The sequence below is a fragment of the Hippoglossus hippoglossus genome, chromosome 14 (assembly GCF_009819705.1).
Source record: "Hippoglossus hippoglossus isolate fHipHip1 chromosome 14, fHipHip1.pri, whole genome shotgun sequence".
NCBI lineage: Eukaryota > Metazoa > Chordata > Actinopteri > Pleuronectiformes > Pleuronectidae > Hippoglossus > Hippoglossus hippoglossus.
In genome coordinates this window covers 22,101,803-22,117,939 of record NC_047164.1, presented here as the reverse complement: position 1 = coordinate 22,117,939, position 16,137 = coordinate 22,101,803, and the positions used below count along the sequence as shown (strand labels likewise).

The 16,137-nt window shown below is 40.2% G+C and overlaps 1 protein-coding gene across 1 annotated transcript in view; it reads left to right on the top strand.

Moving 5' to 3' along the window:
• jam3b (junctional adhesion molecule 3b) overlaps positions 1 to 15,571 on the top strand; it is a 33,801-nt gene extending 18,230 nt beyond the window's left edge. Inside the window, exons 2-9 of the mRNA XM_034607420.1 lie at positions 7,583 to 7,651; positions 7,773 to 7,886; positions 8,036 to 8,188; positions 8,820 to 9,022; positions 10,758 to 10,857; positions 10,983 to 11,112; positions 11,203 to 11,257; positions 12,567 to 15,571. Of these exons, the coding sequence (XP_034463311.1) occupies positions 7,583 to 7,651; positions 7,773 to 7,886; positions 8,036 to 8,188; positions 8,820 to 9,022; positions 10,758 to 10,857; positions 10,983 to 11,112; positions 11,203 to 11,257; positions 12,567 to 12,602 (860 nt within the window). The 3' untranslated portion in view covers positions 12,603 to 15,571. The remainder of the gene's footprint in view (positions 1 to 7,582; positions 7,652 to 7,772; positions 7,887 to 8,035; positions 8,189 to 8,819; positions 9,023 to 10,757; positions 10,858 to 10,982; positions 11,113 to 11,202; positions 11,258 to 12,566) is intronic.
• Positions 15,572 to 16,137: the final 566 nt, after the last annotated feature.

Here is a 16,137-nt window from a genome sequence, read left to right as displayed (position 1 = left end):
ACAGCAGAGAGGTAAAAGTAGGTGCGAGTGAAGAGAAAACAGTTGAACACGCACATGGGGTTGGGGAGAGTCCAACACTGTTGGATGACCACAGCTGTGACAATACAACCTGAGGGTCGATCTCCCTGCTAGCTCAGCCCTAAAACCTCTCCCTCGCAGTCATTGTGTCAAGACGTTACTATTTCCATGTAGGCGGACTTCTGAGGTCTGTTTAGTCACTTTCTCCCACAGCTACCAAAACAGGTGGGATCCTGTGTCTCTCCGGTGACCAGCGGGGGTTGGGGGTCGGGGGAGTGGCCGCAAATAAGACAGAAAGAGAATCCAGTTACTATGGAAATATCACCAATATTGCTATGGGAACTGGAGAAGCAGTGCATGCTTTGTCTCAGATCTAGCTGTAATCGTCTCTCAGAAAGAAGCTTATGATAATATGTGATGCTCTTATGAATTAATTTGTCAGGCTTTGTGTCCCAGCTGACATCATAGACTTTTATCAAATGGAAATTAGCATCTCCTCAGGGTAAAGCTTGCAAGACATGAGAGTGCTCCAGCACTACACTGTTCAACTTTTCACTTGCCTCAAGTCAGCACCCTGTGTTTGCAGTGCTTGGTCTAGAGATCCATAGTGAAAGGGACGTTTGGCATGACATGATATTTCACTCACAAGATTTTACAAAGACATGTGATTGCAATATGTTTGTTTTACCCTCAATAGCCATTTTATTGCCTCTATGAGTAAAAGTTGTCCTCACAATGATGACATCATTGTGTGACATTTTGTACATTTTTGTTCATTTCAGTACTTTTCCCTTCAAACACTTTGGAAATGGCGATGTATCCTAGTTTGACCACATTGTGTCTGCTTAGGGCTCACATTGAACTTTTGTACACTTTTAAAAACGTAGCAGTCGTGTGCACAGCCCAAAACAGTAACCTAGTTTGTATGAGAACATAAACATTTACACCCTTTTAAAAGCAGCTCTGTTTGCTTTCAGTAGAACACATTCCAACAGAGACTCCTTAAAGGGATGCACAAGTGAAATCCTGCAGGAGACCTGGCAACCTCTTAACTCAGCATGAATTGTGAAAGACAGGTCTTTATCCAGCTATCTGAGCAGAGTCATACAGTCACTCTCAGGGCTTAAATCGCAGGAGTAAGTGTGTCAGTTTCGGCCTCATTCAAAACTTCCTCTGGATTTTATAGCTGAGAAACTTGCTCTTGTTAATTTCCTCCTTAAATAATACAAAATGTATTAAAAGTATTACAAAAGAGCAGAAACAATTGGTTGATTAAAAGCAGAGACAGACATAATATGTGATATATAAATATTGTAATCTCAAGTCTCCTCAGATCCAGTCACATTTTTCACATCATGTTACATGCTCCAGCTCTACAATCCTACACACAGTCAGGATCTAAATCTATCAGCCTTTTTTTTACCACTTTTTTTGCCCTTTTCAGCACAAATGTCATCGTATACTAACTGTGCAAGCTGCTGGTCGGCGTCCATGATCGTTCTGTTTGTTCAAGAACACGCGACAGTTGGTGTTCTCGCAGGGTCATCTACCTCCAGAGCAGTGGTTACAGAGCAGTTTTTGTGTGTGTTGTCGAGTGTATTTATTCAGTGGCAAGGTTTATGCTCCTTCCTGACTGTTAAAAGAAGAACATATATGTTAATTTTGGTTCTTTATGGTTTGTCCAGGTTTGTATTTCAAGCTTAATCAATCTCTCCTATCTAACTATCCTTATCAAATGTAAGGATTCACAGTTGTTATCCCTTTTATAACATTGTAAAGCTGATATCTGGTCAGACAAACGAAATAACCCAACTAAATTGATTAATTGATGAAACCTGATTGGGTGTGAAAAAGTTATAAAAAAATGTAGTTGCAGCCCTACATTAAACTGAGGATCATCCACTCTAGAAGTCTTGAGTACAGAAGTGTAAAGAAACAGGTCATTCAGTCCTGTTGTAGTTAACAGGTTTTGGGAAATTAAACTGCTTTTTCACTCATACATGTGAAACTGTGTTTAGTGTAACTATGGTAACCAGTGTTCTGTCTTACAGTTGTGTACGCACTACTGGTGAAAAACGTCAGTTAAGCTTCTAATAGCACATTTACAGAATAGTGTTAATTGTCAGTGAATAAAAACAAAACAGATGATGTCACATACAAAATCAGAAGCTGCATTTTTAAATATTCACAGGTCGACTCTTTGACACTGATCTGACCTCTTTATTAGCTCATTATAAGTCTCATAACTTACCTGAACACAGATTTACATTGCTAATAACCTGCTAGTTAGTTTGCTTGCTTGGTGTTTTCTTGTTGACTTTCCTTAGCTTTTGATGTGATGGTGAACATGTTTCTCATTTCAGTTGTTTTTTTTAACCTTTATTCAGTGGTGGTGGAGAGAACAGGCTGCTCAGGATGATGTATTTCTGTACCTATGGGTTAATTAGAGAATGATGAACCTGAGTGCCCAGTTAAGACTCCCTCAGCATTTATATTCTTCATTTCTCCACCACAGTGCTGGAACACGAGTTCCCTCCTCACCAGCCCAGCCATTGCTCGCTGCCTTGGTTTACATGTTTAATTTGGAAACATGTAGCTGAATACGTATCAGGTGGTATAGGACATGTTATCATGTAACATTAGCTGCATGCAGTACCATGTACTGTATGTTCTCATATTCCTGGCCTTGCACTACACGTGTGTTTGGATGCACATGCACATTCTGCTTTGCTTGTGGAAAGGCGTTAAAGCTACTGCTTGTAGCGCATGCAACACATGCTATATATATATATATATATATATATATATATATATATATATATATATATATATATATATATATAAATTATATTTATGAGCCATTGAAAAATATTTTTTTTGGAAGAGGTGAAGAAGTGGCCTTGGAGGTGTCAGTTTTTGACGTGACAGGCAAGTGTTTTATTGAGACGACCAGGACGAGGGAAGAACACAAATTGGCTCCTCTGCACTTCATGTATCCGACAGTTCAGAAGCAGCATAATAATGAATCGTCTACGTCAACAGCTTGTTTACTTGCAGAAAACCAGACTCGGCTTACAGGCTTCGTGCAACTTAAGCAGCGCTCAGATATGAGAAGAGTTTCCAAACAGCAACTGGTTGATAGTAAGTGTGTACTTTGATGTCGGTGCCTCTTAAGGGGCGTGGGAATATTCTCCACAGGCACGAGGCGAAGATGTTCCACAGGGAATATCACTGGTTGCTTAATTGAACCTTTCTATTTATGATACCAGCCTCACCTCTCTGGATTCGCTGAGCAGCAGTACAGGAAACAAGTGCGGCCTCCCATGGGGAACAACAGACGAAAGGAGGGATTCATTACACAGTGCAGGCATCAAGAAATACCAAGCTCCTCTCTGCCTATTGTATTATTCAGTGATGTAAAACCTGGGGGGGTTTATGAGGGCATTACACTAAGATTACAGAGAAAACCCTGCACCCATCATATGGGCAGAAAGGAAGATTAAAAAACTTTGATGCAGATTTGCAGATTGCCAGATCTCACACAGCTGTGTCTTGGCAAGAAAGAAAAACAGAAAAGAAAATATGTAGGTCAGTGAGCACCTGCATGGTTTAAAACAGGGAAGCATTGTCCTAACAAGGGCGATTTCAGTTTTTATAATATCTTTCAAGGGTCATTCTAAATGATTGAAGACATAAATCACACTACCCTCTAATATGATGGCTGGAAATGCTTCCATGTCAAATGGTAGTGATGATGATGATGCTGATAATGAAACAAGCAGTGATGACTCAAAAATGACAAGCCGACAAGTTTCTCGCTTCAGTGTTCCTTCAGTATTTAGTGCCATATTATTAACCTGCCCTGTGACAGTTCTTCAACACAAACTCACTTTAGAACGATTTGACTTTGGTTCTAGAAGCTCTGGACGAGTAACAAGACTCGTTCACAAATTCCCTTTCTGAATGAGGTTTTAGCTTCTTAGATATCAGCTCACTCGCCACAAAATTTACCTCTGTCAGAGCGTGGGTTGGTGCGAGCTGCTTGTTGGACACAAGACTCCGTCGAACACCGTTTAATTTATGCAGAAGAATTTGTCCATTCTTAATGATGCTGAGCTCGAACGTTTTCATCACTGTGACCGTTTCCCTGCAAACTAGCCACACTTCTCTGTCTTTTATTTCAACAAGAAAATAATTATTTGTTAATTTTTCTTGGGAAACACATCTACTTTCCTTTTCTTGACTGTTGACACGATGCTTGTCAGCGATAAAATGTAACAGCTACATGTGTTTCCTTCCCCCTAATCGTGACCTGACAAGCATACAGCCAGAAGGGACCACCCTGAAGGACATGTTAGGACGTTTTCACAATGGCCACAATCTAATAAAAGAAATAACATGTTGTTATCATCCGCTCCATTGGAACGGAGGGTGAGGGCAAGACCTTTAAAGCTATTCGACGAGACAAGAACCCAGACAGGATGAGTGGGACATGACCAGGGAAGGATGTGTCAGACTGGGAGAGAGATGGCAAACACTGCTCTCATAACGCACACTTAGTGCTTCCAGAGCTTTCATCAAACTCACTTTACTGGACAGTCCAGCTGTTTCTTGTTGTTTCGTAGTTGGTAAAAGATGAATCCTTCACTGAAAGGATAACCAGGAGGAAACAGTGGTTAAATGGATTACTTACATATTTAGGAACCCACTGGTTGGTTTTGTCATGGACACCCAACATTGTATCTATTTTGTTGGTTTGGTCGTTACTATTTATATTGCAAATTCACACTTAAAAACTCAAAGTGAAGTTAGTGAAACAACCATTAACTTATTAAAAAAACACTTGATTTAGTTATGAACTATGGTTTCTGCTGTAATATTCCATCAGCGATGAATCAATGGAGTTCAAATTTTAAACTGTGTAAAAAAACAATGAATGGTTTCATAATATTTTGGCACTTACACCCTGAACAATGTCTCCCTCTGTAAGTGGAGTGCAGGTTAGGGTTAGGGTGAAAAGTTTGTCTGCTACTGTAACAAAGTGCAGCATCATATAACCATCAGAATTCAGGAATCATTATTGTTTTGCTTATGTAGAATTTACATGAACCTCACTGGCCAGTTTTGTTGAGTGGGGGTTTCATGTCTTTCACTGGATAGCCGTTTCCAATGCAGAACTCTCAAGCTTTTTATCTCCACGTCAAGCTCACTTAGGTACCTAATCTGCACTAATACTCTCAGAATTAAGGCAGAGCACAGGGATGGGGGGCTAAATTCCATTAGTTCTGTCGGAAACAGATGAAATTGAGTACTGCATCTAATAAAAAGTCATAGTACTTAATTTATCACCTGGAATAATTTATTGTCAACTTTGGATTCTATTTTAGCACAACATATTCTGATATTTTGGACTCTTGGCATACTTGGCCTAGTTAGATTTGGTTTTAAGTTGCACAGTACATGCAGTACATTCGAAACCTAAACCCACATATAAGCACTAACAAGCCTCACACACACAAGCTTTTGTCAGTAAAGTCAGAAACAGTAAAAATAGCACACGTGCACATTCAGTTAACTGACAGGATTTCCTTTGTACCTTTCAGTATCATCAGGAGGTGGCTTACATTTGCCCAAAAGAATAGCAACGGTACACGAGGCGCTCATAAACACTGGAAGTTGAAAAGCGCTTCTCCTCCGCACACAGCTTTAATTCTGCCAGAACTGTGTGTGCTTTTGTGCTTGTTGCACTGTGGAGCTGAATGTAACTAGGTGTCAGGCTGTGAAGGGATATGTGGAGTTTTGACTGTTATATTTCATATTTCTGAAAAGGAGTGCGCATTCTTCTCCTCACTTCTTTTGCAATTCTTTGTTAAAGTCTCAGTCAGAAAACTTTTTTTCCCCAACTTCTTCATTGAGTGCTGTTAAACTAAACTCAATCCTCTTGGGTCTTAACTTTGACGTCTCTGCTGCTGTCGCTCAGTGCAGAATAAATCACATCGGGAGATGCTAAGCGAAATCAAATGTTTATTCAAATCAACACTTAATTGTTGTCATTAGCTGTTGTACTGGTGAGCTTCACTGTTCTGTGTGTAGCTTTGAATATGACACTACGATAGGATTATTATTTATTTAATTAATTATGTATTCATGTATTCGCTTGTGTATTTTGCCCCTGGAGAGGTCAGGGTCGACCACAGAGCAGCAGCCTGGAGCTTTTTTGCTGGGACGATGCTTGCATGTTAGACGGCTGCTTGGGACATTGTTTTCTAATTGAAGGACGGTCATCATCAGTGTTATTTGTCAGCAACAGTGTTAGTGTCATCTAAAAAAAATTGCATCTTTCATGTAACATTTAATGTGACGAGAATCCAAGCATAGTCTGGTTCTGCAAATGTACTTGCTATTTTCATTCGTCTGTAAATACAAGAATAGCCGTGTACAGGCCAAATCAAGCGCACAAAGTCACTGTGAACGCTAAACTTTCCAAGGAGCTTCCTGAGGGCAGGTCTCTTATTGTCAAATGTAATTGTGACCTAGTCCGGGCAGTGTTATTACTGTCAGCAGCGGCGAAAAACAAGCTGTCGTCTTGTCATGATCTCGAGAAAGACTGCAGGCTAATCAGCTTACCCTGTCTGCCTTAGTAGGTGACGCTAGACACTGCTGTGGATCCAGATGACACATGGTGGAGGTCAAGTTATCCCTGTTTCTTTCAATGAGGGGCCCAGCACCACATCTAATACTAATTAGTAGCAGAGCACAGTTACTGCACATACTGTATGCACCAATCAGGGGCAGGTTGAAACATGCGAACGGGGGACCAGACTGGGGCACAATATTTATTGATTTGTTTTATTTTTTATGGGATGTTTTATGTCTCTGGAAGTGTTTCTGAGTTTTTTCCTGACTTAACATGTGTAGATGTGACTTTGAATGCATTTGTTTGTGGACCATAGGCTGTCACGATGATTCAGCAGTGACCCCTCCCAAGGCCCTATCCCTCCACCACATACCAACACAGATCTTTCCAGGGTGCTTTTGCACCATTAGCCCCACATGGGTAACAGCATCCGGCCCAGAGAGAGAGAGAGAGAGAGAGAAGGGGAGAGAGAAAGAGAGAGAAGGAGAGAGACAGAGAGAGAGCGAGAGAAGGGCTCGGCAGGCAGTTGAACTACTGGCATGGTGAGCTTGCCCTGTAAAGGGCACATGCCTCCCTGCGCAATTATCCACTGTGCATAGAAACAGCACCCCCACCCTAATCACACACTCAGACACACACAATGGTTTGACCAACACGACTAAAAATGGACACTGAAAGAACGAGGCTGGGATGTTAGGATCATCACACTGATGTGGGATTGACATTAATGTTTAATTACATTGTGTTTGTGAAATTAAAGATGTGGGGGTTTTAACAAATATCCCTAAGGAGGGTATCAAAACAACCCCAGCACATGTGAGGTCGTCAGCTGGTATTGTGCATATAGCATGAGATCATCACTGTATCATGAAAATTCATGCTCCATGGATTCTCATATGGTCTCGTCTCTCCTCTCTTGTTTTGCAGGCTACTTCAGTGTGCTGTCAGTGGTACTGAGGACGAATAACGAATCGCCATGGACCGACGAGTTCGACAGTAAGAGCCAATGACCAAACACCCACACACAAAAAAGACCATGCAAATGACAAATTTCTTTTTCACATCAGTCTTGAATTAAATTATTGATGTAATAACTCACTCTTTGTCTATCCTACAGAAATTGAGTTATCGTGTTTGATTGAGTCCATTTCTACAAGCAATCCCAGAATTGAATGGAAGAAGATCACAAACGGGGGACCGAGTTATGTGTACTTTGACAAGAAGATCTCAGGTAATGTTTAAGACGCACAAACAAATCAAATTAGTCAGTCTCTTGTATTTATATATTTATTTATATATTTATATTATTTATATATTTTTTATTTTTATGTTTTACATGTATTTCTAACATTGGTGGACATGTTTTTTCTCTCCTGACAGGTGACCTGGAGAACAGAGCAGTGATCAGAGAACCTGCCACATTACTGATTACCAACGCCACAAGATCAGACACAGCAAAATATCGCTGTGAGGTCACTGCTGCTGATGATCAGAAGTCATTTGACGAGATTGTGATTGACCTTGTTGTAAGAGGTACTTGGACTTACCTTCATCATCAATCTCTCTGTGTGTGTGTGTGTGTGTGTGTGTGTGTGTGTGTGTGTGTGTGTGTGTGTGTGTGTGTGTGTGTGTGTGTGTGTGTGTGTGTGTGTGCATAGAGCCAAAGGTATGAGACAGAGAGTATCATAAAGGTTCTTGTGAATGCAGAAAACAAGCTATTATTGTGCCCTGCTTAGCGATTCACACTTCGGATGCTGTAAGATGAGACCGTGCTGTAGGTCGCACCAGCCCTTTGGCATACATATGAGGATGCGTTATGACTAGACCTGCCCAGCTGCAAAGGCGTGTTCTGGGCTATAAGAGGAAACCTCTGAAACTGCATCTGCTCTGAATTGCAGTTCTAAAGAAAGCAAGCGCGTGTTTTGGTGGCGTTTTCTGGCACAGGCCAAAAATCATGCGCCCGTCCGGCCCTGTCAGTGCAGTCAGGCCAGTGAACCATGAGGGGTCAGAGTGACATGGGTTTTGAAGGATCAAAGTCAATCATAGGCTGAGCAGCATCGTGGAGAAATGGTGTCAGTTGTTTCCTCTCTGTGATGCTCAGCAAATGTAAAAACTGTGAAGACCCAGTTCAGTGACAATGGTCATATGTTTTGTGTCACCGCAGTGAAGCCAGTGGTGCCAAAATGCAGTGTCCCCAAATCGGTGCCTTTTGGGAAGCCAGCTGAGCTGAGCTGTTTGGAGGAGGAGGGCTTCCCCAAGTCTCAGTACCAGTGGTTCAAGAACAGGGAGGAGATTCCCGAAGACCCGAAGACAAGCCTCAAGTTCTTCAACTCCTCATACATTCTCAACGCAGAAACAGGAACTATGGTCAGTATGCGTGCGCATGTCTTTTCACAAGGGCACACATAAGCAGTAAGGGCGGGGCAGCAGGGATGGTGGCCTGACGCCCAGGGGTGGGGGCAGATATTTTGGGGAGACAGTTGATGGTGCAAGAGGGCTCGAGCCACGAGGGGAATCTGCTGCCCTCGTTTGCACATTCCTCAATTCTCGCTCGCTCTCCAGCGCTGCTCGATCTGCTCAGTGCTCTCTCCTGTCAACCTTCATGCTGGCCTCTGAGATGTGACACGTTACAGCAAACTACAGTGCACGCGCTCCTTATGTGAAACTGTAGCTCAAGTCATAACTGTAAACTGATGAGGTTTGTTTCACTGTGCTCATCTTGTCTTGGCTGTTATTTTTAAACTGATCACAGATAACTCAGTTATCACTCTCCTTAAAAAAAATCCCTTCCACTGGTGTAGAGGGTGGAATTATTATTATTATTATTATTATTATTATTATTATTATTATTATTATTATTATGTTTTAGATTGGGTTGCATGGGAAAGTTTCAGAGTGATCATTTTGATCTGAATTTAATATCTTGCAGTTTAAAAATATATATTTAAAAAGTTTTCCCCGGACCAATCATATTTTATGTGTATATACAATAACATATAGTGTCACCATAAGGGAAACAACAAAAACTACGACAGAGCATAAGGGCATCTTAAATAGATGAGATTGAGATTGAGATTTTGAGAATAAAGTTGTAATATTACAAGAAAAAGTTATACATTTATGGTAAATGGTCTCTATTTATATAGAGCTTTTCTAGGCTTGATGACTGAAAGCGCTTTACAGTACAGTTTTTGCCATTCACACATTCACACACATTTTTGGGTTCAGTATCTTGCCCAAGGACACTTTGGCATGCAGAATGGGAAAGGCAGATTGAACCGCTGACCTCCTGGTTAGAGGACGACTGCTCTACCCCCCCCGCCACTCACCCTTTCGAGAATAAAGTCGTAATTTTAAGCTACGTGTCATGTTAGAAGATCAGTCTGTTGCCTGTGTCAAAATGAGGGGCATCTTGTTAAGTTATTCTTCAGCATAAGTTTCACAAATAACAAAATACTCTTTTGGCTCATCAGCATCACTTTATCATAAGTATCAGGAATTTGAAAGGATTGTGCAAGAAAAAGTGTCTATTCCAAATAAAGAACCACCGGAACCTCGAGTCTGTGTCGTGTTTAAAAGGCACCACAAGCCTGTCCGGTATGTTCCCTTAAAGATTGACAGTGCCCTGTAACAGTGTTAATTTACCATGTACAGTTAATCTATACACATGTGTGTATGTCTCCTCCTGCACTGAATTCCATGTCTCGTTTGTGACCACTGCATGAGCTCATGTGTTCACTGTTTTATCAGAAGCAGTCAGCCACAGTCTAATTCGGTTCAATTTTCATATTTAAAGTCATTTTCTCTCTTATCCAAATGAATATAAATGTGGTGTGAATGTCACTTCTTCTCTACTCACACTTACTCTTAGTATTCCTCTTTCCATCCATGCGGCAGGCACCATTATTTAGTCTGATTAGGCTGATTTTATTTTAATTTTTAAATTAAAAATAAATACAAATTCAGTTCAAATGACTTGTGACAGGCTCTGTCGTTATCCAATATGGTCTAAAAACTTATATAAACAAGGTTTGTGTTTTATATGAGGGGATTTTTGCATTAATCATATCTAATCAGTTGCTTTGTGATTCCTCCCATGCAGAAATTCATCGCAGTCAGAAAAGAAGATGCAGGGGAGTATTTCTGTCGAGCGAAGAACGATGCTGGATACTCTGAGTGTCTACCCCAGATGATGGAAGTCTGTAAGTGCTACACATGCAGTGTTAAGATGAATATCCTGTGTGATGGTGACCTATACTCCAACATGTCTTTTTAACATCAGGTTTAGCAGATGTTTAATTTCTCGATTGTTACTGGGACTCCACAGATGATGTTGATTTGTTGGGGATTCTACTGGGAGTGCTGGTGGTGGTCATAGTGCTGCTGTGTATAACAGTGGGGATCTGCTGTGCATACAAGCGAGGCTACTTCTCCAGCCAAAAACAGGCAGGAAACAAGTAAGACATCGTCCCATTCAAATAAACAACAAATGCATGTATTCCTCAACCTATCATCCTCAGAACCACCGTGTTCTCTGTGTCCTTCAGTTACAAAGTTCCAGCCAAAGGAGATGGAGTGGACTACGTCAGGACGGAAGATGAGGTTTGTAGATAACAGTTCACAATGAGTGCCTGTAGAAGTTATAAATGATACTGTGATAAAGATATTAAAGAAGTCTAATCAGTGTTTCAAGTCTCTCTGCTGGAAAGGTGGAAAATCCGTCCGTCAGCAGTAAAACAAAGAATATAAATTCTGGTTAATGGGCTAAAACATGCCAAACTGCCTGTGAGCTCCTTTAATGAGCCACACCCAGGCCCCATATAGTGATGACTCAACTGTTTTACTGAATTGAAAATCTGTCTTTGATGTTAAAAGACGATTGAGTACTTGGCAAGAGGAAAAAAGATCTAAACTAAATTTGGGTTTGACTGTTTTCCTCAAAAGGTGAACTGGCTCAAACCAGATTTGTCAATGTTGAATTGCAATGACTCATGATAAAGGTCCACAGAGTTTCTGGATCAAAACTGGGTATGATATGGTTTTAAAAATGAATGTGATTGACACAATGTATGCCTTTGCTGTCTTCATGGGGCTGATAACAGACTGAACTAAGTAAGAGGATGCAGTATATTTATTATGCAAGTAAAGGAATGCATTGTATTTTTAACAGGATTCAGTATTTAGCAGCAGGTCATGTGTTTACATTCCTACATGGTACCAGAGGTATCAGGTGTCAGACTATTTACAGGTGTGAGAGGACACTAGAGACCAGCCGGTTCAAGACATTATATTATATTATATTATATTATATTATATTATATTATATTATATTATATTATATCACATTATATTATATTATATTATATTATATCACATTATATTAAAATCTATTAAATTATATTAAATTATATTATATTATATTATAATATATTATTGCTATCAGGACCATGTAGACCACATTTAAACCTGTTGTTTAAATGTTTTGTCTTTACTTGTTCATGTGGGATCGAATCTTAGACGTTTTATTTCAGTTCTTCTTGTTGTAGTTGTCAGAAAAGTGAATAAAGGGTGTGTTGTTTATGACTAAATCAAACCAAGTGGAGCCTCGTAGATTTACAATGGGATTAAGCGCATCTTTGCCTTAAAATGCTTTTTTTGGAAACAGGGCTCTGTTCTGCAGCTAACATACAACAAGTATAACTCATCCCCTACTTAAGTGCTTAAATTGTTCTGTTCCTAAATTCCCTTTTTGTAGCCTAGCAGGAGAGATCAAAATCTCTGCCAAACCACAAAGTGAACATACAGCGCCTCTTCTTTAGTCTAGGAGCAAAAATCAGTATCTGCATGAATGTTGAAACATTTATGATGAATTCCTAAATGTTGCTCCTGTCCGGCTTCACGCTCTCTACAGGGGGATTTCCGGCACAAGTCGTCATTTGTGATCTGAGGAGGGAGAGGACGGTGAGGGGCATTGTGCTGAGTGAGAGACGTGACGTGTGGGACCGCGCTCCACGCTGTCTGACCACGGAGCTGCCACAGTTCATGCTCTCTGCTCTCAGCATGACTGAAATCCAACCACTCAAGTTTGCCAAAGGTGACAAGATTTCACAGAACAACATGTAAAACAGCCGGGGTGAATCTGTCAACTTCTCTTCTGCTAAATTATGGAGCTCTTACTTTACAGTTACTGCATGGTTTTCAACACTAATCGAGGTGGAGAAAAGGAGACAGCTCTTTGTTCTGCAAGGTAGAAAAGGAGGCGTCTCTCTCTCTCCTCCACAGTCAGTCTATCGTGACGCGTTTCTACTGTAAACTTCTAGCTTCAAACATTTTGTCATTTGTAAAACGTTTCTTTTCTACTGTTGAAATTTGTCAGACTATTTTTGATGGAATATATTTTAAAATGCCTATAGATAAAGGTTTACTTTTATAAATATTTGTAAAATACTAACATGTGTTTTTTTATTATTATTATTATTATTTGGTTGTGGATGTAAAGAAAATGTGTCATACTTTAACCACTTTGCATCAAGCATTTACACCTTTGCAATCAGAGCAAAAGAGAGACAAACTGACTTGTATTAGCATATCGAGATGTGCTTCTTGATCGGCAGTCTTACATATTTAATTTTCTGCGCTGGGAAGGTTTGGTTTCTGTTGCGAGAGACTTCCATGTTGATGTTTGTAGATAGTCTTAGTAAGAGGCTTTGAAGAGTGCCAGTCAAATGCTGTGAAACACTGTCCACAATCAGTGCTGCGTTTTCTTCTGTTTAAGTGTCCTTCTATGCTTGCTGTTCATCTTGTATATATTGAACTTAATGACCAGGTTAGAGTTTTGCTGTCATACATATGTTCAGTATTACACTATAATAAGAATAATTATAATATTCATAATAATAATAATAATGATACAGGGTTTGCAAGTTAACCCTCCAGATCCAACCAAAACAAATTGTTCTTTGAGAAACAACACATGGTGCTTGTGAGCTTCACAGTGTAACAGCCTCTATGTGAATTCTAAATGGAAACAGATTGGATGATCACAGAACTCCGAGCTTTCAGGACCAGGTTGATTTATTATTTGTAAGCTGTAATTAGAAAAGGTGCCACCAACATCAGTGAAAAGGTTCCACCTCTTCAGTAGACACACAATCAGGCACAATATCTTCTCCCACCTGAATCCTGCTGCACATCTTACTGATGTCCAATTAGATTTTACTAATGCTTCATTAGAGTAGAGTTTGTTTAACATGTCTGACCTTGAGTCAGTTAGATGTAGGACATTGATTGATTGAAGCTCGTATTTGTCACCTCTCTCAGTGAAGCTGAAGGCTCTCAGAAGTGACCCTACACCTGAGTGGTACAGGGATATACAGCCGTGGTCTGGAGGGTTAACACTTGTACTGATTGTATATAGATTTCCTCTCTCTCTCTCTTTATCAAGATTATGTAAAGTGGTGAAAAATGTAAAAGAAAAAAAAAAATACATTTCCTATTTGAGGCGATATGAAACTCTTTCCATTTGTAAGGCTGAGAAAAGGTAACATCTTATCATATCATTCAAACCACATGAAGATGAGCAGCGCGGCAGATTCACGATTCCACAACTGTATCAGTTTAATGAGGTATTCAGAACAAACTGCTCACGTCTTCAAAGTTATATTATTTTCTGGCTTCTATTATTATTATCTATAATTTCCAACACCATTTTCTGCTGTTATTAATGTTTCATAGCAAAGTTTGGTAAAATGTTACCTGAGTATCAGTCATGGTCGAGACGATCAGCCCAACATTGCACATAGGAAGTTGTCAACACTGCTCAGTCTTTTTTTTTTTTCAAGTTAATATGTTGCATTAAGGAACCAAGAGAAAGAAACAATGTATCATTATGCATAAACTTCATCAATGACTCCTGTTACAGGTACATTACAGTTTATGGTGAGGTACAAGTCATGCAGCACCAAGATGCATCAAGTCCTCCTCTTCATTTCTACAAATGTCATTCCTCTTAAGTGCCTTCAGCCTTTAACATCGTCACAGTTTCTCTGTGCTCTCTCCCTTTTGTACATTTCTACAACGCTGTCAGGCTCGATGTTTGGCTTCATTTAACCACAACACGTACGGCGTTTGAGAGGAATGATGCCACCGCTAAATTAACACCTCCCGTCTTTACATATCTGCAATTTTTGTAAATAGTTTTTGTTTTCATAGATTTGAAGGTGCAGACACATTGAAGTAGAAATATATTAGTGCCTAAATATAGTGGGAATCATTTTTTTGGTAAAGACACACGGTACTAAGGCTAAAGAAAAAAAGGATACCCTGTAAGTGGCAGTGTTTATATGATCTCTGGGTTATAAAAATATAGCAGTATTTTTTTCCATTTATAGCACCAGTAGTGTGGGGAGTTTTATTTTGAAAGCCGCCGCTGTGCCACTACTTTCAGAGTTGCAGTGTCTCACAGCTGTATTATTCAAGTTCTATAAACCAGAGTTCATGCAACGAGTCGTACACACACAGCAGACAGGGACTCATGTGCAGCAGCTACATGTCAGCCCCCATCTCCCCCTCACGTAGTCCTGAACGTGTGTGTGTGTGTGTGTGTGTGTGTGTGTGCTAAGACGATGTCAGGCAGAGGTGATAGAGATTATATTTGCATCACACATGGTGAGATGGTTTCCAAAGTTGTTCTGTGTTCGGGGCCACGTTAAAGCAAGATAACTCACCATGGTCTTTCTGCTCAATGAAGGCAGCGCTCCACTGATCCAGCACTGTTACTGGTACATGTAAGAAAACCGGATTTTCTGAACTTAACTCACACACAGTGGAATGTCCCTTGAGGGCCTGCTTTTTGTTCTTTATTCTTTTAGAACCACTCAATTTGTGATTAATAAACTCACTTCCTATGTTACTGGTGACGTCTGTGTTTGCGTTTTTCTTCTGGTGTTTTTGTGTGACATGAGGATTGTTCGTCTGCACTGCCAGTCGCATCATTTCAATATTTCTCTGCTTCTTCCAATCCTCCACTTCACTGTCTCCCGCTGTTCTCAGAAATCCTATTCAGTGTGAAGGTCCGTCCAGTGTCCCACTGAGAGCATCTTTGTTGATCTAAAGCCGAAATCTATTAGTGGGAGTTAAGCCATTTCCATTTCCTGCCCTGAAAACAACTTTCTTGTTCCTTTCTGGTGACGGCCAACTGGCAGCAGGTTCCTGGATAAAGAGCTTTATAATCAATGGGCTCAGCAGGGATGATATATTGTAGTTTTCTGCAGAGCCAGTGGACACTGTTGTCCAAGTCAGGAAGTCAATTCAAGCGTGTGTCACCTATTGCTCAACATGGGAGGAAAAAGCAGTTAAAAAAAAAAGATTATAATAACCTCAAGAGCAGTTCCAAACATTTAGTCCTTTAAAAAGAAAAAGAAAGGAGGCTGGCTCATTAAAACTGCACAGTCGTCCTCAGAAAGTGGATGGAAATACAGTGT